This window comes from Kryptolebias marmoratus, linkage group LG14 (assembly GCF_001649575.2).
Source record: "Kryptolebias marmoratus isolate JLee-2015 linkage group LG14, ASM164957v2, whole genome shotgun sequence".
Lineage (NCBI taxonomy): Eukaryota > Metazoa > Chordata > Actinopteri > Cyprinodontiformes > Rivulidae > Kryptolebias > Kryptolebias marmoratus.
Window position 1 is genome coordinate 16,919,309 of NC_051443.1, and position 21,664 is coordinate 16,940,972.

General features: G+C 39.5%; 1 protein-coding gene across 3 annotated transcripts in view; it reads left to right on the forward strand.

Annotated features, from left to right (window-relative positions):
• Nucleotides 1-21,664, forward strand: part of unc5c (unc-5 netrin receptor C) — a 133,606-nt gene that overhangs the window by 98,407 nt on the left and 13,535 nt on the right. For 2 of the 3 annotated variants that reach the window (XM_017435747.3, XM_037979440.1), the window contains exons 5-10: nt 5,132-5,312; nt 8,818-8,985; nt 9,241-9,405; nt 13,462-13,518; nt 17,269-17,460; nt 20,607-20,969. In XM_017435747.3, coding sequence (XP_017291236.1) covers nt 5,132-5,312; nt 8,818-8,985; nt 9,241-9,405; nt 13,462-13,518; nt 17,269-17,460; nt 20,607-20,969 — 1,126 coding nt within the window. The remainder of the gene's footprint in view (nt 1-5,131; nt 5,313-8,817; nt 8,986-9,240; nt 9,406-13,461; nt 13,519-17,268; nt 17,461-20,606; nt 20,970-21,664) is intronic. The other variant, XM_017435748.3, reaches the window with a different exon arrangement.

The following is a 21,664-nucleotide window of genomic DNA, read 5'->3' on the forward strand; positions in this document are numbered from 1 at the left end:
CAGCCGTTTGCTGCGGTTCGTCATCACAGTCAGACGTGTTTGGAGCATTTTTCTTGTTTCTTTCTCTTGTTTCCATCCTGTCCTGCGCTTGCTATCTTGCAATAAAGTTTCTGAGTAGTTATGATAGGTTGCAGGAGTTTTATAAAATCTTTAAGGAGGAGCGCTCTTCTCAAGCTGCCATTCGGTTGAAACCGGAACCGGAACCCGAACCAGATAAATTTCATAGAATTTTTTTAAGTAAGTTTTTAAAAACTTCTCAGATATCCTAAAACTTTTTGTCCGTTTTACGTTAGACACCATCTGCCGTCACCACTCCAACCTCATCTCTGTAACATATGTTCCTTCTCACCATCCTAGCTACGAGAAATGCACACAAACATTTTTGTCGATCGCATGCTGCCTTTGTGCGCATTGCGTTATTTTTTTACTCTGCTCACACTTTCATACTTGTCATGCATGCAGACGCAAAGCATATGGCTTGTTGTCAGCTTCTGAATAATTGAATTATCAGTTGGAAAACGTCTGTGCCTCGTGCTCCAGGTGCATCATTCAAACACGGAATAGAAATTTACCATGAAAAAGGGGCTAAATGAATAAATTACGACATATAGGAAGTGAGACTTCATGCGGAGATGCTGGAGAGCTCATAATGACTTCTTTGTCATGAAGACTTGCAAATTTCTGCGGAACATTTTTTCTTCACCTTCCTTTCCTTTTCACACCCCTCTCTTCCCCCACACACTGCTGTGCTCTCTATTTCTGACACAACAGCGATGAGTAATGAACGGTTTTGCCTCGCGTTGGTTCCTAACAAGTGTGTGGATTCTGTACAGTGTGCTCTGCATATTAGGCTAATTAGTGTTGAGCTGGCACACCCAGGCAGAGCGGTGGAGCGTCCCACTTGCTGGTTACTCCTACGATGCTGCCGTAGTCTGTCTGCAGCCAGATCTGTCTGCTAGAAGAAGAAGAAGTCATCATGGTGGAGGGACACTGAAGCTGTGTCCCAATTTCGGAAATGGCATGCGTCTGCACGCCACATTTTTATTATCAGTTGATCGTATGACATTTAAAATTAATCAGCTGCTGTGATAAAGCAGTTAAACTGAGGTTTGCGTCTGCAGCCACATCAGTGGAAACCCAAATGAGGTTACTCATTACATAATAATCAGATAGACTCCAAATAATTATGGCCTATAATCTTGCGCCATGTACCTAATGTGCACAGAAGACACTGCAAAAGCAAATTTTGTCAAAGCAACTTCATAAGATTAAGTTACAAGTCTGAAAAAGTAACAAACAAGATGATGCCATAAAAATGCCATCATATTAAAAAAATATCTTGTAAAAATAAACCGTGTGCTTGGTTTTTGTATTCCCATTGATCTGTTATGTGTTTGACTGGTGGGACTTGATGAGTGCACTAAATAAACCCAACTTGTTATATGAACAAAATAAAAAAAAGGAAGGGGGACAAAAATCTCTTTTTTTCTGCAGTTATGTTCCAAATTTAATCTGGGTTTGAAATTAGTTGACCTTCTTTTTTTTAGTTTCTTGAACTTTCAGCTTTCTGTCCTCAATCGCTCACGACTTTCTGCTTGTGCCTCCTTGACTTTCAGAGATGATATATTAAATATCCTTTTTGGCACACAGGTAGCTGCCCTCCTGCAGATGCACCTGCTTCTTCTTAGTTGTCTTCATCTGTCTCATGTCTTCCCGTCTCTCTTCTTTATAGGCCTAAGTTTCCATCTTGCTGTCTCTTTTTGCTGCAAACCGACGACAGGTGACACGTGGCAATTTCCTTTAGTTAATGACAAGAAATGTGCCAATTACCTCTCTGGATGTTTCACTGCCAATCAGATACTAATGAGCTGTGAGTGTGTGTGTTTGCACAGGTGTGTAAGGTTGTGTATCTGCTTTGAGCCTGTTGGCATAAAAAAATGTTGGATAGATGATGTATAAGATATTTTTAGCAGTTTTGATTGTGCAAAATTTGTTGGCGATTTATCTTTCCACTTCTGTTTTTGTACATAATTTTTAAAAAATTAGACTGTTGCTCACTTTTTCTCTTTTACACACAAGTTTTCTTGTCACCCTCTCTTCTTCCCACCCCTCCATCTGCACTGAAAAGCTCTTTTGTTCAATTTTTAATTACCTTTCTCTACAAAAGTGCTTTTGACATCCGAACGCAGCACGTTTTGGAAAGGCTGCCTCTGTGATTGGTGAAAATTGGATAACTACCTCTTTGTATTTACTGTCAATCTCTTTTCTCCTAAGAATAAAAAAAAAAAGCTAAAAATCATTTCTATTGCTTTCACCAATGCCTCTTTCCCAGCACCAGCTGATGCGAGCGCTGAAAGAGAAAATATTTATTGTGCCAAAAAAGGGAAAAAAAATCTTTTTGTTTCTCTTGTTTGCATCATTTAATGTGTTCTGTTTGAGACTTTCTCAGCTTGAGAACAAAAGGCACACAAAGTGACAATAAGATCACTGTCAAACCTTTGTTCTCTAAACTTTCTTCTGGACCCTTTCTGGTAGAATTTTTTTTTTTTTACTTTTCATCGAGTATTAAGGATTTATGGTCAGATGCGACACAAACATTCACACCAAAGCCTCTGCAGCGCTTCTAGTTATTTTGGCCAAACCTTAAAAATGTTATGTGCAATCTCATTCTCAGAGTATGTATTGAGGATGACTTTCAGCTACTACGACACCAAATTTGAGCTCAATATCCATAGATTTGACAGTGGTACACCCATTTTTTTATGTTGGCTAATGTTGTTTAGTTGTAGTAACCATCTTGAGTTAGGTTGACAACAAACAGTAATCAGTTGTAGATGTATATTCAGTGATGACTTTCTGAAAGTGTCATTAAAATTTGTCAAGTAGTTCATGAGATATTTTGCTAATGCTACAGACAAACTAATGTAGACAGATGTTTATCGGCGGTGGGCTTTAATGAATACATGCAGGACTTCATTAAAACTTACCGTGTCTTCCTAGTAATCTGCTGTTGTTTATCAGGGTTGTACACTGTATCCTTCATTGGGTTAAGATAAAGACGCTGTACACAGTTTCTTTTACAACCTGAAGCTGCAGGTCACAGAGCTGCTGCTGGATTTCTGCAGCGTATCGCTCCGATCCTGGAAGTCACAGCAGATGTTCAAGTGCCACCTCAGCAGGTGTCAGAACAGATTAGCTGGGAGGAAATGATAACAGAGGCAGACTCAACAGCTCTTTTCTAAAATGACTAATTATCACCCGCCACCATGAAAGGCGGCTGATCATGTAATCGCACGTGTGTTGCGCTTGTGTTTGTGTGTCTGTTAGCGAAATATCTCATAAACCACTGGACTCTGATGAAAGTTTCAGAAATGATTCATGTGATGTACATCTACAAATAGTGAACTTTTAGTGTCCACTTGATATAAGATGGTTGCCAAAGCTAGGTATCAAACATATAAATGGCTTTAACTATGTCAGTTTTAAAGATATTGAGCTAAGATTTGGTGTGGTAGTAACTGAAAGTCGAGCCAAATCCATACTCTGAGCCCTACAGATCGTGCAAGAGCTATGATTACAGCTCTGGTGCACAGGAACGGGCAACATACGTTCTTTTAAAGAATTCTAGTTTCATTGCATCTGTTAGAGAGTTCTAAGATTAAGAAGTATTGTTCATACAGTTTATTTTGTCCACCTAGTGAACAATATAACAGTGACTTCCTTCTTGCTAAGGATTCAAACTTTAAAATTCAAAATAGTTGTTCCTGTGATAATAACACTGTACAAGGTGGAAAAATGCTTTATTTGGCTTTGAGCAGACATCTTCTGTAAATCTTTTAATGTTTTAAGTAAAAAATCTACTTTTTTAACCCAAAAGTCGGAGTGACTGACAGTTTATTGCATCTTCCGTGTAGTGCAATAAAATCTGCGCAGCATTTAGTTGGATAAAAATCAAATAAGGGAGAGGTTTAGTTTCAGTTAGCAGACAGCTCGTGATGGAACCGATCCCTCCCGGCTCCATGAAATCGATTAAGCCGTTACATGTTTATGAAGGAAGAAACTCGTAAAAAAAAGCAAATCTGCGGAGAGAATACATCGAGATTTTAGAGGTTTACTGTAAAGCTGTGCTCATATTAAATTCACACCCAGTGTTTGTGCAGATTGAGGTTTTTCCTGTGCTGTAAGCAGCTGCATGTAGGCCTTGATTTGGGAAGATGCTAAGTGTGAAATAATTGTGTAAGTAGTGAAAATATTTACTTCTCATCCTTGTCAGTGTGTCCCCGCTGTACAAGAGGTGTATATCTGTCATCTGAAACTAAAACACATACTGGTACCTGGCTTGGTTCATTGTCACACTTCAGTCATTCTTCTCTTCTAACAATGCTGGGCTTGCATTGACTGTTTTGTCTCCGCAGGACTCATATCAGGTGATTGCCCCACTTTTAGAGATACTTTATCTCTCCCGAGGAAAAACCCTTTAAAAACATCCCGCTTATCTTTGCCTCCACACAGGAAGTTAGCGGTTTGCCAGGCGTTTTCATCACTGGACGGCCTCTTTTGATGAAAAGAGGCAGGAAATATTTTTGAATCAAAGCAACAGCACAGTGTGAGAGGGCACGTGTGTTTTCTTTCAAAAAAGCCGAACCTTTACACCTCCTAAAGGGGAAAAAATGGGGATCTTTGGGTGAATTACAGTAAAATAAAGGCTCCAAATGATTTGGAGTTCTGTGATAGAACCAGGAGTTTAATATCAAGTATGATTTGGAGAAATGGAACTCATAAGAGAAGGTCAGACTGGCTCTAGGCTTTTGCGATTGTGGAGTTTTCTTTTCTTCGCTGTCTGACAGTGTTGCTTTTTACCGTATAGTGCTTTGTTCTAGTGGAGAATAAAAAGACCATGATAGCTATTGACTTTTTGTAGCAGGATGTCTGAGACGTAAACAACTGCGCTCCAATCCTGGTTCTCACTGTTATATGAGACATTTCACAGAAACAAGGAAAAACTATAACAGTTTAATGTTTTAAACATGTATTTAATGTGGTCAAACAGTATTATTTTATTTGCCTCGTGTCCTTTTTGAAATACTTTATTTCCAATTTTTTGATTGTTCCTTTTTTCCATTTTCTTCAGGTGGAGTGGTTGAAGAATGAAGAGGTTATTGATCCTGCAGATGACAGAAACTTCTACATCACCATCGATCACAACCTGATAATCAAACAGGCCCGCCTCTCGGACACGGCCAACTACACCTGCGTGGCAAAGAACATTGTAGCCAAAAGACGCAGCACCACTGCCACGGTTATAGTCTACGGTAAAATACTCATCTTTGCAGTAAAAGAGATCTCACAAGTTCTTTTTTTTATCAAACTGATTTCTATCATCATAGTTCAAACAGTTTAGTACAGTTCAAAGTTTTTGTGGGTGTAAATAACTCTTTGATTTGAAAGTGTCTTCCTTCCAAATCAGCTAAAAAAGATGTGGATAAATTTATTGCTACCCTTCCACACTTAAAAAAATGATACAACTGGCCAAAAAAACTCCAGTTTTGTCTCATTAGTCCCAGAAGCTTCTCCCAGAACCTTTGGGGCTTTTCAACTTTCCTTTTGGCAAATTCCTGTCTGGCCATTTTGCGTGTTTCTGCCATTAGTAGAACCTTCCTGGGTCCTCTTCCTGGAGCCCATTGTGATTCAACATGCGACAGATGATGCAATCAGAAAGTGATGGACCTTGACCTTGGAGTTTGGCTTGAAGAGTTTTGGATGGTTTCTCTCTTTTCTTACCAGCCACACTATTCATCTGATGCAACTAGGGGTTGCATTTCCTGTTGCGTCCACGTCTTAGAAGGTTGGCTACAGTCCCATGAACATTATACTTTTTAATAATGTTGGCAGCTGTGGTCAGAGGAACATGAAGCTGCTTGGAGATGGTCCTGTAGTATTTAGCTTTAACATGGATATCTGTAATCTTCTTTCTGAGCTCCACAGACTGATCTCACAACCTGTCCAATGGCTGTTTTTTCCCTCTCAATTGGCTGAATGGCTGATGAAAAGCTCGAAGGCACCTACGATTCTAATTAGGTCAAACACTTGGTTGAAACATGACTATAATGCAAGGATTATTAGTCTCTTTAAACATACTAACAAATCAAAACAGCATGCAGATATACATGAAAGAATTGCTTATAGCTGAAGCACACTTTCAATGAGCTGTAAAGTTACCAACAAATGTATTTGCTTCTGTATATGACAGGTTTGTGAAGTTAAATAGTAATTTAATAAAAAGTGTTGCATTTTGTCAAAAGGTCAGGTCGAAACAAAATAAGATTTTGAAGTTGTTGCAAAAAAGGCAACTCCTTTATTCACCTGCAGAGTGTAACATTCACTCAGTTTGTTTCTGCCAAGCAGCTGGAGTGGCAGATTTACGATTTTCTGAACCACGCGAGAGGTGCTGATGTAGCTGAGTCATGCTTAAAGAGACCCCCGCTGGGGTCTCACATAGACTCAGCTCACTGTCTCACAAGCATCAACCAGCTTCACTGGAACCGCACAGCATGACTGAGAAGATAAACATCAATGGCTACTCAGGGAAAGAACAAATGAGACATGAAGCAAATGGTTTTTAGAACCTTAGAAGTTTTTTCTGCGTGAAATGACAGATCATCTGCCTGCTAGAGCTTAACTAACATTTTTTGGGAAGTGAATAAATGGGACATTTTCCATTTCAGACAAAAAGCAACAAAAAGTTTTTCTACCCAGTAGGTTTATGCATCCGATTAAGTGAAAATGTCTGAATTAAAAGCCTAGCATTCATTGAAGAATTGCATATCACCTGCTACCGTTCATGTGAGAGTTTTAAACAGATCTTACGTTGAGAACTGACAGAGTTGTAGTGGTTTTTTGTTGAATATGGTATTGCGATGTCTTTCATGATCTCCATGATCTGCATGGAGTGAGTTGTGAATTCCTCTCATATATTACCGCTCTAGGTTTTAGTTCAGTATCTCTAAAAAAATTATTGAGGTTTTTTTTGTGTGTGTGTGTTTTTTAAGTCAGTTGAGTCAGCCATCTTGAAATAGGTTAGCTCAAAATTCTAATCAGATGTAAATGTACATTCAGTAATTATCTTGTGAGTGTTTTATTAAAGTTTGTGCTGTGGTTGATGAGATATTTTGCTAACTGACACACAGAGTGAACAAGATAATGGGAAAAATTTTTAACAAAGATCTTGAGCAATCTGTTAACACTCAAAATATGTGCTGGGAACAACTCTCAGCTGCTACCACACCCAACTGTGGTCTAATATCTGTGAAATTGATTGGGTTATGGCCATTTTTGTGGTTTTTTTGAACGGTAGTAGGCTGTGGCAGCCATCTTATAATTAGGTTGACTCCAAAAGGTAATAAGTTGTAGATGTGCATCCAATGATTACTTTCTGCTTTTACTTTTTTCGTTTTTCCACCTTTTTTTCTGGACTTGCAAGAGTTGTTCTTAAAGACGACTGTTTTGTTTATCGTTTTTCTTCCACACAAGACTGAATATTGAAAATAACGTGAGCATTTGGGAATCAGTGTAACTGTAATGTAAGAGCAGATTTCAGAGACGAGGCTTTCATGTCGCTGGCATAGTCTTTTAGGATTAAGTGTCAAAAAAAGAAAAATGCTTTGATGTCGGCTCATTCTTCCCTTTTCAAAGATGGGATACTCACACATTCCGGTACAGATGTGCTGCATGTGAAAGTACCCACACTGCCCCACAGAGCAGTGGGGAACACTCAAAGGATACGGAAAAACTTGTTTGATACTAAAGATGGATAAAAAAAAAAATAGAAAGATTTGCAGTGTGTTTCCAGCTCAATTTATAACAAGGACACTGGGAACAGGAGGTGTCAACAAAAACTGGGTTTGAAAAAAAAAAAAGACAAGAAGAGGAGGAGAGAAGATGGAGCTTTAATCCCTGGAGGAAAGACAACAGACAGCAAAGAAATGTTGGGCTTTAGGCGGACTTCCCCTTGGATCCAGTATTTTGGGATTCGCTCGTAAGCGTGTCACATTTGGAAGTCAGAGGCTCTGAGGGGCCCAGTTCCACCATGTTAAATGCCACAGACTTGTTCTCAGCCACAAACCCTCGTGTAACTTCGCGTTGGATTGAGTCACTGACAGAGATGGATGAGAGAAGGAAGAGAGGCATTAGGAGGAGTCGGTGAATGGGGAAAATGCAACATTCTGACCAAAATTTACATTCTGGCTGTATCATAAAGTTATCACCTGAGATGTCAGAGTCTAAATGCAAAATTTTCATAGTAAGACACAATTTATTTACTTACTGCCCACTACCAAAAGACAAAAACTGGACAATATTGGTTGTGCTTGTGTCCGGGTCTATGTGCGTGTTTGTCTGTTAGTAAAATACCTCATGAACTACCAAACAGATTATAATGAAACTGTCAAAGTAGTCACTGGATGTGCATCGACAGCTGATTAACTTTTTAAGTCAGTACAATTCAAAATGACCACCACAACTAATCAACTTTACAAAACACCAAAGTGGCCATAACATAGCTAAAATTTGGTAATAGCTTAGAGTTGCTCATAATGGATACTAAATTTTGACCAAAACAGTTATACTTCTGTCACTTCTCAACAGTCTTAGTTTGACATCAAAGGCAGTGGATGATACGCATTTGTTCAGGGAATGCTATACATTACATTTTTCCTCTCCCTTTCTGTTTAACCGTTTAAAAATATTATAAAAACCATTAAAGTGTCCTTTGTTCAGGAATCACAGACACATTTGAACATGTTTTACCTTTTATTCCAGTGAACGGTGGATGGTCAACATGGACAGAGTGGTCTGTGTGTAACAGTCGTTGTGGTCGTGGTTACCAAAAACGCACACGCAGCTGTACCAACCCTGCACCACTCAACGGTGGTGCCATCTGTGAAGGTCAAGGCATCCAGAAGCTACTGTGTAATCCTCTCTGCCCAGGTATGGCATTAAAAAAACCACATTACACCCAATATTAGTGGGTGGAAATGGGTCAGGTGCACAAAACCCTAATTGCAACAAATGTAATGCAACTCTGTGTTTGCATATTTCACTCATGTTTGTGCCCCCATGCTTACCTGTGTCTCTCTCCCACTGTTTCAACAACCACTCATGCACTCATCCGTCCTCATTTTCTCATTCCCCCATCTCCTTCACTCCACCCTTGTGTGTGTGTCCTGTCTGTTGTGTGATTAGTGGATGGCCTGTGGACAGAGTGGAGTAAGTGGTCCACCTGTGGGACAGAGTGCACCCACTGGAGGAGGAGAGAATGCAACGCCCCGGCACCCAAAAACGGGGGGAAGGACTGTGAGGGCATGGTGCTCCAGTCAAAGAACTGCACCGATGGGCTGTGCATGCAGAGTGAGTACCCGACCAATCCTGTGCTACTCTCTCTGACCTGCAAACCGAAGAAATTTCCTCACCCTTTGACCGGAAATTTCTCTGTGCTCTTTCATCACCATGTGTTTAACACTCCCACCCTGTCTGTCGCTCAGTTTGTTTCACTTCACTCATGCCAAAGTAGGAAGTGAAGCTAAAAGGCCTCTTTGATCTGTTTCTCTTTAATTTCACATGTATAGAAACTCAAACAACATTGATAAAATACTTGGGTAAATAAACTCAGTTACATAACTTAATGTTTCCTCATTATGTTCTTGCTAATTGTCCTTGTTACACCCATGTTTTTGGTTGTAACACAGATAATAAAAAGAAAAATAAGGCAATACTTCAGATTATTTGAAGCAGAGTTCCGTGGAAAAGTTGTGAACGATTAGTATCTTACCTGTTGTAGATAGCTCTTTGATCAGCCTCAGTTTAGATAAACTGTGTTGAATTGAGACTAGATTGATGAGATAATGGCTAATATGAGCAGAGCTAAGGCCAAATTGGATTGCTGCCATCCTAAAAGATCTCTAATCTCAAAAATGTCACGTGGTTCATGTGAAGATTTTTTTTAAACCTTTACATTGCAGTTAATTTTGCATTATGTGGTTATTTAAATGGAATTCCGTGGTACTTTCATGCACAAACAACCTCAGGATTAGTCACCTGTAGAGCTTCTGATGCAGCCTGGAGCATTTTCAGTAAGAATATTGTAATATTTCTAGTGGAATAACTGTGTATTGTGTAAGTGACGGCTGTGTAAAAGATGAAAAAGTGTGTTTGTGGGAACTAATTTAACATTTTTAGGATTGGAGTTATTTTCGGTTGGCAGCAATTCCTTTTGGGCTTGGCCCCACTTGGACTAGCCATTAGCCCGTTAATCCAGTCAGAATGAAACTTCTTCAAAAAGCTACCTACAGCAGATAAGATTATACACAAGACCCGAACTATCGCTTTAATTGCAAACAGCACTGGTGCTATATTGCTTTATTTGCTCTTTAAAATCCCCTTCACACAAGCAAACATTCTACAAACCTTCTGTATCAATTTGTCTTTGAAAGCACCCGGATACATCATTTTTTTGTTTGTTTTTATAGTGGTTTTACTGTTTTAATGCCAATGAAATCCAGTTTGTGGTGAAGCCAGATATTTTTTTTTCTGCGAGCAGGAATTGTTTACGTTTTTAATATAATTTCTGACAGTGAGTTAAAAACAGCTACGCAGTTCAGTTAAGCCAACAATCCTCCTCAGCCTGCCTCATTAAACACTCACAGATTGGAATCAAGCTTTGTTAAGTTGTCGCAGGTATTTAAAACCCTAAATTTCATCTACAAGAGTGATTCTTCTGCTGCTTTATTAACAAGAGGAGTAGAACAACAGGGAGAGAGCTGCATACATAGCCCTGCAACTGAGTCAAGCTCTTGTCTGGTTTAATAAAACTCCTCTCCAATAAAAAATCTTTGGAGGTGTTAAACCCAATCACTGTCACATGTGCCTTCAGCATGTGTAAAACGTATTACAGATGGTTATTCTGACACTAATTGTTTAACAGAAGCTCAGCTCCTGGATGTCTTAAATTTGATAGAGCTGGCAACTGCAATGAGCGGCTCATCGGCGCTTGTGTTGTAAACTGCTGCTACTCGTGTCAGTGTAATGTGGTAAAAGTTAGAGTTTACATCCTATTGGTGATCAATATGCATCTTTGGATGGCCCTGTAGATTAAATTTATGTGTCTGTAGGGTACATACATGTGTGTAAACTTCATAGAGGTCAGAAAACAACTTTGGCGTTCACATGTGTGATTTGATATTTATAAGTTGCTGTTAAAAGGATGCATTAGCTGATTTTGTGTGTCTGGCAGTGAATAAAAACATCAGGCAAAAATCTATGAGAAGGCTGGGAGAAGACTTACTTGACAGATTCATTTTAGTATTTTCTTTCCCTGAGCAGAACAACATATGCTCACCCTGCACTTGCCTGCCCTTGTTCTCGCCCTTTGCAGCTCAGCCAAGAGCATTTTAAGTTCTTGGCGGACTGATGGCGAGTTTGCTGAGAATATAAAGCCATAACGATATAGATTTAGGATCATTTCAAAGATTGATTTTTTTGGAAGCTAAGAGGGTGAAGCCACTTATGTCAATGCTAATGACCATTTCCATGAGCATTTAGGAGAACAGCCCCATTATCTAAAAGCTCATGTTATGGCAAATATGATTGGGAATGAGAGTTGTGTGCAATCCGAACTCACCTCAGACTGCTGATGTGCTCCCTGCAGTCCAGGCCTGGAATCTGAGCAAACACGTGTCCGTGGATTCCATTGCAGCTTGATCTTATTTTCTGTTGTTTGAATTTATTTAAATCACTTCAATTGCAGTCCATCACAGAACTCTGCCGAAGGAATTCGATAAGACCACAGCTCGAAATAGAACTATAGCGTCCATAGCTCTTTGCTGTAGAAAATCAACTGACCTGAGTCAAAAAGGGAAAAGAGTTGTTATAATTTACTTTGTTGCTTGTTTATTGCATTTAGACTGTCAGGGAGCTCTAAATTTTGGATTTAACAAAGATAAGTACCTTTAAATTGATCGAGAAAGGTTGCACTTTGTTCAGAGAAACCTTCCCAATTCTAACTTGTGGAGTTTCCACACTTCACCAAGGCTGAGCCGTCTCTGTTTTGCCCTCGCCCTGTGGTCCGTCTTTCTCGATTCGGATGTTGTTTGCCAAGCTTTTGGTAACCCTGCTTTCAGACATGACATTTTCTTGACATATCGATCCAGAAAGAAAAGAGGAACGCCGGCACCGGCAAAAGCTTTATTGCTGTGAGACAAGAGCGGACGGTCGTGGCTCTAAGCTCCATTTCTGTTATTTGCGCTGTGGTTGAAAGGTCTCGATAAAATTGTCTTATGATTTTCAATTTCCATTCACACAGATTACACTGTGAAGTCAAAATTAACCTTTAATGGTTCTGATTATATCAGCTTCTGTGGATAAAAATCCAAAGTATTTCCCAACTGTCAAGCCAAAGGAGTAATGATTAAAGCAGGGACATTGATTTCCTGTACTATGATCCTGACTTCCTTCCCGGTTCTATGACGTTGGGAAAAAAAAAAGATCTTTCTCTGTGTAGAACTGGGAGTTTTTCATTGGAGCCCACCCACTGAAGCGAGCTATTGCAGTCAGGATGCATAGAAACTCAACGGGACGGGTTTGGAAGGGCCATCAGTTAGGCTGGCCCTTACTGTCACCTCCCCCTTACTCCAACACTGCATCCCCAATGCCTGATTGCATGCACCGACCTCATCTATCAAGCTATCGATTTTCATGTCAGTCCACTAGTCTTCCTGTGGCACTCTCCCTTTCCAATAAGGATTTCATTGTTTGTTTAGTTGTTTATGGATGTCCTAGGGAGAGTGAATATTGTGTGTGCTTCTGCACTATCCCTGGCTTTCCACCAGGCAAAAGCCCCCTCAAATCCCGACTGGGACCAAAAACCCTTCTCCGTCGAAGATTTCCTAAATCTTCAAATCCCAAGTCTTCAATTTTTTTAATCGCTGTCCTTCAGCTTCCTTCTCCCTCTGCCTTCCTAACATTATCATCGCTTTCATCTCGTGCACTAACCTCTCCATCCACCTTCCGGTGACAGATGCGAGGCTGGAGGTTCTATTGACTCTGCTGGAGCTCACACTTTATCAGCTCCTCCATTCCGCTCACCTGCCAGCATCCGTCCTGCCGCCGCAGAGGCACTAAGCCCGCTTGATGGATCGCGCCGTTCCCTTACAGAACCTTCGTGTCCCCCCCCCGTATTTTTCCCATCCATCTCTATACACCATACACAGATACAGAGGGGGGAGGGGCCAAATCAAGAAGGATGACTGCCTCGTGCCATCTCTCTCGCTCACGAGTTTGTAGCTGTCTCATTTGTTGAGTTTGTTTTTCTGTTGGAAATTTGATTTTCATCATCCCTCTTCCTTCACCTCTCCTGCCCTCCTCCCCATCCACGTCCCTTCCTCTTTTTTTTCATTTTTTTCCTCCAAGGTTCCTTGTATCAGCAGTCTTCTGAGGCAAACATCAAGAGTGATTTTGGAAATTCATGTGAGTTATTGTTTATTTTCATCATTTGAATTATTTTACCTTCATTTCTGTCATCATTCTCCTGTGTGTTTTTTGTTTCTAACCTTTGTTTGTGACATCTAAATTTATGAGTATAGTCCTAGAAAGTGACGCAGAAAACCACCAGAAAACAGCCAATTTTAATGAATGGGATTTTGCACTAAAACTGTTAAATGAAGCAAAACAAAAATCATGTTTGCCATGATGCCACCCTGTTTCTTATTAACTGATTTTCATTCAGTTGTTTTTCTTTCGGCTTCTTGCTTTTGCAGGGGTTGCCACAACAAGTGAACTCACAGAGAATATTTAGTTATTGTTTTATTCCGGATGGCCTTCCTGATGTTACCTGGGCTCAAAACGGCCTCAGGATTAAAAGACCTTGTCACTGATGACCAAACTACCGCAGCCCCAGATTTTCACTCAGTCATCATTGATTTTTTTTTGCTGTTCTACAAATTTCATGTTGCTTATTTCTAACTAGAAGATGACACTGTCATTTATTTTCTTGCTCCATTTTAACCACGGTTAGCTTCACGAAAAATACCTTTTTATAAGGTACAGTCTTTATGTGTTTGTGTGTCTGTCTCTTAGCAAAATATCAAACTGTCATGAACCACTTGACGAATTTTTAAAAACTTTTCAGAAAGTAATCATTGAATCTTCATCTACAACTACCGGTAATTACCTTTTGGAGTCAATCCAACTTAAGATGGCTGTCACAGATATTCAGTCTTAGCAAACACAAAATGGCTATAACTTGGTCAGTCCTACAGACATTGCACTAAAATTTGATGTGGTCGTGGCTGAGAGTCAATCACAACACATACTATAAACATGAGATCATAGAATACTACCTAACATTATTTTCAAGGTTTGACCAAAACCTTGTAAATTCTTGCATGAAAGGAAAGCTAGACCTTTAATTTTAACTTTTTTTTTTTCTTTACATGAAATCTCTTTCATGTTTTCATGTTAGACCTCACTTGGACATACTACAAGTCTGCTTTTACTTGCTCAGCACACTAACAGAACATAATAATAAGATGCGCAATAATAATAATAAGTCCACAAACTCTAGTTGCATATTTTAGGTTAAGGTCATGTTGCAGAATAACCTGAGGCCAAACACATCACTTCTCTGGTTAAAAAAGAAAAAATGCAGTAGCTGTGTTTTCCAGATCTATAGCACCTTCATCTTTTCTGCACAAAGCTGTAGACTTCTGAGTTATCCTCTGACATCGTGTCTCTCCCTCCGTCAGTAAATCTCCTGGTCCTCACAGAAAATGGAGTGTTTAATAATCCATTTCATTTCCATTCCTTGTATTTTGCGGTTTCTGACAATAGCTCATGTTCAAAGGGACGTATTAATCTAAGTGATACATTTTAATGCGTACACTTAGCAGGTTGCTGCATTTATCATCAAAGCGTGGATGGAAGATTGTTCGACGGGGGGGGATATATGTTAAGTAACTGCGGGGAAGCTCAGCAAGGGGAGCAGAGTGAAATTACATTTTTAGACCTTCATCACCAGCTGCCTGCTCTGTTTTCTGTTCGTGTTGCTGCGAGAGGAGAGATTAGAGGTCTAACGTATATTTGGATGCCTCTTAAATGTGATGTTGCAGGCAAAGCCGAAGAGAGATGGCTAGGCAACATAAAGACTGAGAAATAAAGTCCATAATTGCCGGCATTCAGAAAAACTTAAAACTTCTGCTAGAGCACAGTCTACTATTTTATTTATTATTATGGTGGGTAAACAGGAATGAAGGTCATACTGAATTTCACATCAGATTTTTTAAGAGCAGAACATTTAATTGCTTTTAAACTGACTACTCAACAAATGCTGCTCTTAATTAAATTGAGTTCTCATTTAGAAATAAGAAGCCCAACATTCCTCGAGGGAATGCACGTCACTCACTTCCTTTTATGCCAAAACTTCAGACTATGATCAGTTTTTGTTGAAAAATAATGTCACTATAGGTGTTTTGGTCAAGTTTCGAAAATGAATTTATGCACAGTTGATAGATCTTGAGGGATTTGTTGGTGTTTATTGCTCTAAAATGCTACCACACTACATTATGGGTCAGTATCTGTGACTGACTTGTAGCCATTTCTGTGTTTGCTAAGATCAATTAGTTGTGGCAGCCATCTTGACTTGGGTTAACTCCAAACATTAATTACTTGTAAATGTATATTTAGTGATTACTTTTAGAGTTTCATTGAAATCTGCTCACTGGTTCATGAGAGACGTTGCTAACAGACAAACAAACTCATGCAATTACATTATTGCCTGCCTTTTAATAACAAACATTCCGTCCAAAGTAGAAAAAATGAATCCTGGAGTGCAAATTATGTGATTGCAAAGCTTATTTTAAAAAAATTCTGTCCGTGTTTTTTTTTCCTCTTCCTGCTTTATGCTCCTTTATGTAAGAAAACCCAAGAAACACACGAGTCTCATCTGCATCCCTGAGATGCACGATACCGCTTTACACAAATCTTCAGCTGTCATGCACGTCTTCAAAGTGCTTTTTCTAGATTTATGGGTGACACTGCCATCTGCTGCAGATTTGGTGCATTTTACATAACTTCTCATCTTAAAAACTGGAACATCTTCCCTATTAAAATGCCTTTGTTCTCCCATATATTTGCCTGCTTTGGTCTTTGACTTTTTGACATGCCTGTGACATGTACAGTTCGCCAAGATGTGTCAAACAATGTGCAGACACATGCTCCCACCAAGCCCTCCGGCATTTCATTACTTCTAAAGAAGTGTTTTTCTTTCCCATTTGTCAACCTGTGACACTGAAGGACATTCTTTAGCAAATGCCACGGAGTTCAGGCTGTCAGTCAGCATCCAATAGGAGACCTGAGCTGTAACGGGCGCCTGTCTGTGTTTCCAGCAGCCTTCATATATTTATCCACGCCAATCCGGCTAATCACTGAGGTTTCTCCAGCTGGAATATGGACAGGGAGACTCTGGGAGGCAGACAGAGATGAAAGACAATTTGAGAAATCCAAGCTATGTCTAGATCTTATCTGCAGCGTGTAAGAACAAAGTCAGAGATGGACTCTGAAGTCCAGCATGAGCACGGTAATTTGAAGATGAAATCCCCCTACATCTACGTCTGCACAACTTTTGATCTCGCGTCTGAGCAGAGATGGGCACGTCTTGGAGCAGCCGTGTTTAATAATCGCGTTGTTTCTTTAGGCTTTATCTTCATTATCTTTCATTTCTTGTTAATTATTTTACTCACTTGGCTCTGTTTAGAACTTCCTCTCAAATAACAAGATCCGCGTGGCTTCTTTCTTAGCTTTTGGTCACCAAGGCACAAGTAGTGGCTCTCAAGTAAACTTTGTTCTCACTCTGAGTTGTTTTTAAGGCTTTTATTAAATTTTACAATGGGACATTAGTTTGCAAATCTAAAGAATGAAACAAACCTGATGTTGTGAGGTACCCTGCATTGCATGCATCATTATGTCTCCTCATCTAAGACAATTAAAAGTATTCAGAAAAAAAAAATACAAATAGTCTTTGTGCATTTATTTCCCTGTATGATGGTTGTTAATATCCGGCTCTGTCATAAAGCAGGATATTAGTCTGCTGATAATGTCTTCATCACAACTCCTGCATAATGAAAGAGAAAGTCTGATCCTATTGATGCAAACTTATGAGATCTAAAAAGGCACAACTCTCCTCTGTTTCTGTTTTTGTCTCCTTTCTGACCCCTCCTCCAGTGGCCCCCAGCACAGACGACGTAGCTCTCTATGTGGGCATTGTCATAGCGGTGATCATGTGCCTGGTTATCTCCGTGGTCGTGGCGCTCTTCATCTACAGGAAGAACCACCGGGAGTTCAGCTCCGACATTATCGACTCCTCCGCCCTCAACGGAGGCTTCCAACCCGTCAGCATCAAGACTGCCCGCAAAGGTGGGTTAAAGAGAAAGTTGTTGATTTGTTTGTGTGTGGATGCATTTCTCTGAAGTCATTAAACATAAGTACATCTAATGCAAATTATACAGTATATGTCAAAATGTCCAGTAGACTAAAAAATGGGACTCTTCAGTATATTACAGGCATAAATGGATAAATACTTTAGCACTAAAAGTAAAAATGGATCATTAATTATGAATAGTCTGCTAAATTATTTGGTAAAAAGGGAAGAAGACCTTTAGCCGCAGTGTTGTATTTCCCTTTTTCCACTGAAATATATTTTCCTGTTCTGTGTGTGTTCTGCCCTAATTGTAATGAAGCTCAGGTCTGGACTTTGACTTTTACATCCCATGAATGTCCATTCCATCTTCTGAGCCTGTTTTTGGTGAATTTGCTGGTGTGCTGTCAGTCACTTCTTTGTTGAAAGGCCCACTTCCAGTGAACTTTCAGCTTTTGGACATATTTAAGTAGTTGTTTCAGACCGAAGAGAAGAGTTTACAGCCGAAACGTTCAAAATATGAGTCTCCAAGCAGTGAAAAATAGAACTCAAAAGGATTTGACCTTCCATAATGCAGTTTGAGCAAACTCAATGTTGTATCAAACTGGGCTGCAACTGTTACTTTGGCTTATTTATTCTAGGCCTTGCATGTTATCACCTGGCCATGGACAAACCGGCATGATGTTTATATCTACTGCTTTCTACTTGGAGATCATTTCTTTTGCAGTGAAATGTTAAGTTAGTTAGAAATTCTTGGATGTCATTCGTAAAGCTCTGACCTTTGGAACCCTTCTCTGAGGGCTAGGAGAGCGCTTTAGATCTCAGCATGCACACTTCAGCGTCAACAAGAACACCAGAACACATCAAATCATCATCTCGCACAGCTGAAAGATTTCCAGTATTTTGTTCCGTTAAAGTTACAAACAAAATCAATAAACTACAATTATTCGAGCAAAACAGAACATCTCATTATTCCTACATGAATAAGTCTGAATGTCTTGTGAGACATTTGGAGTTGCTTACATTAACAGCCCATAACAATCACCTGTTGAGGTTTGTTTGACTCAGCTCCTCTGGCAGCAAATGTGTTAGTGATGATGTGAATGTAAATGTGCTCTTTTGACTGTAGATGAGTGTGAAGCTCATGAGAGAGCAGCAGGCTGCTCCATTTATGTAAGGAACACGGTAAAGCAGTTCAAATGCTGATCATAAAGGCATAATCAGGCCAGTTTCCATGTTGCATAACTCCCTGCATAATTAGGTTTGAGCACATGACGCTGGACTCGAAAGTAGGAGCACAGGGACAAAAAGACAACAAGGGGAGACTAATCAAGGGAAATGTGCTGTAAATTGTTAATATGATGCTTTAAGAGGAGGAGAGATGCAAACTATAAAAATAACATAAATGGGAAGGGCAGCGAGGACAGAAATGTAAGATTTTAAATGCATCATCCCAATAAACATTTATACAAGCAGCAAGCTTTTTGTTTACAGAAATTACCCACAATTTTTTTTACAAAGAAGAAGCATACACAATTTTTGTATAATACAACAAATCTTATCATTTAAAGCGTATATCCTATAGTATTTGTTTTGTTCCCTAAACCTTGTTGCTTCGAAATTTCCTTTCAAACACATTGCATCAATCTTTACTGTCTGTTCCTGGCTGAGTTTGAGAATTGACTTCAGGATTTTACTGCTTGTCTTTTAAAACTCGAGTGGTCCGTCTCCTGCCAATATCTGCAATCTCCTAACCCCCAACGAGCCTTATCGCAGCTTGAGATCCTCTGCAAAAGCCCTTCTAAAAGCTCAAGCTGTCACTAAAAAATGACCGGGCCTTTTGTGTCTGAATCCCTCGGCTGTGAAACTATCTTCTTCGAGTTTGTCTCTACTTTCACTGTTGCCTCAGTACCAACTTTTATTCTACTGAATTTTCCTATTTGTTTAAATTATTACTTGAATTGATGTACCTCACTGTTTTATCTTCATTTCTGCTATGTATTGGGTAGTTTTGTATATGCTGTTGCATTTATAAATTTTGTATAGGGACATCATTTCAAAATGACATATTTAGATATTATGGAAGGAGCTGTGGATGAACGATTCCAGTAAACTTTATGGCAAAAAGATGGTGGAATTGATGGATCATGAAAATGCAATTCAAATACCAAAATATGATTTAGTTATTCTGTTCAAACAATAAATGGGATGAGAGAAATGGAGACCTAACTATCAAATTAAAGAAAATCCAAATGAAAGAAGCCCATTCATACTATTGAGTCTGATTATTACCTCAGAATCGTGAATAGATTATATTGGTATTGTGAACACAAACCATAGCCACATAGAGCAATAAAGGAGAGGTCTGACTGTGTTAAGGAGAGTTTGTCCCACTTCTGAATGCAGTCAGTGTCCTGGTCCAGTCGGTGAGCGTTGAAGGTTGTCCTTGGCACGTCCACAGGTTGAAACCCTACAGAATGCAGAACCTCTGATCACAGCTTCTGTGCGCCTCCCGGGAACCGCAGCTGCTTGTAGGAAAGAATCAGTCTGCCTCTGGCCGCCAAGGCTTGAGGCAGCTATGGCTGGCCCATATTTAACAGTTTGTTTTAAAGATCATCAGTGTTTTGCAGCGGGAAAGAGTCTTTGAATGGAAGAGAGCAACTCCTGTGTCCTCATCAGTAGAGCTCAACGTTAAGTTCAACAAACTTAAACACGACTGGCTGCTGTTTCACTGCAGCTCAAATGTATACAAAAAGATTAAAAGTTACTTTTCAGCCCTATTATTACATCTGAAGGTGTTTTACAAACCTATAATAATGACCAATACTACAGATAAACTTCCACTAATTTGATATTTGAGGAACTTCTCTGTAGCCTACCTACAGATAGAATCAGTCTTAGTGATGCCATCTGCTCCTCATGAATCACAGCTGCACCTCTAACTTCTCGGAGTTAAGTTTCCTGCTCCTGAAGTGGACATACTCAATGAGTGAAAAACAAATAAGTAAAGCCAAGGAATGGGAAGGTGGCAGGTGATGATTGCCACCTTCTTGTTTTTAATTTCTCTGCAAGTTTAAGCCTTTCTAATTCCACCTGAATAATATTTGGCTTTAAAATTGTTTTTGTTTTGTTTTGCTTTTTCCAGCTGATCTCCTAACATCACCCCCTGATTTAACCTCAGCAGCTGCTATGTACCGCGGCCCAGTTTACGCCCTCCACGACGTGGCCGACAAAATCCCCATGACCAACTCCCCCCTGCTGGACCCGCTCCCCAACCTGAAGATTAAGGTGTACAACTCCTCAGGCTTAGTGACTCCGCAGGACGACCTGGGAGGAGAACTTTCCTCGAAGCTGTCGCCCAAGCTGCCGCACTGCCTCCTGGACAACAGCGACGGCACGATGGGTCGTCGGACGCAGACGCAGACGCTGCTTCGCACGAGGGACCCCTCCTGCACCGCTCTCGGCTCCTTCAGCTCCCAGGGGGGCCACCTCATCGTGCCCAACTCAGGTACATATTTGCATATCATGTTATTTATTTCTTCAGGTTATTTTTTTCATCATCAAGAAAATCAAACCAAAATGTGCCTTAGTTGATGAAATACGACTAAAACAGTAGTAAAATTAAAGAACTGTCATTCCTTGAAGGAATTCATTCCACTAATTTTTAAACAATGTTTTTTTAGTACTTGGAGTATGTGATGGTGAAATTTTCAACGGCTACTAAACCAAATTTTACCTAAAATATTTTTATGTTTGTTAAGTTTGATTAGCTGCGGATAAAAGATAAAAAAAAAAGATAAAAAACAACAACTGCTTTGTATCCCATATCTGTAGTTACATTGTAAACATTTCCATAAAAATAGTGATATCAATCTAGACTTTCATAAAACTGAAATTTGCCTAACTTGACAGCATATTATACAGGTGCTGGTCATAAAATTAGAATATCATGAAAAAGTAGATTGATTTCAGTAATTCCATTTAAAAAGTGAAACTTGTATATTATATTCATACATTACATACAAACTCATATATTTCAAATGTTTATATCGTTTAATTTTGATGATTACAAATGACAACAAATGAAAATCTCAAATTCATCATATCAGAAAATTAGAATATTACTGAAGACCAATAAAAACAAAGGATTTATAGAAATGTTGGCCAACTGAAAAGTATGAACATGAAAAGTATGAGCATGTA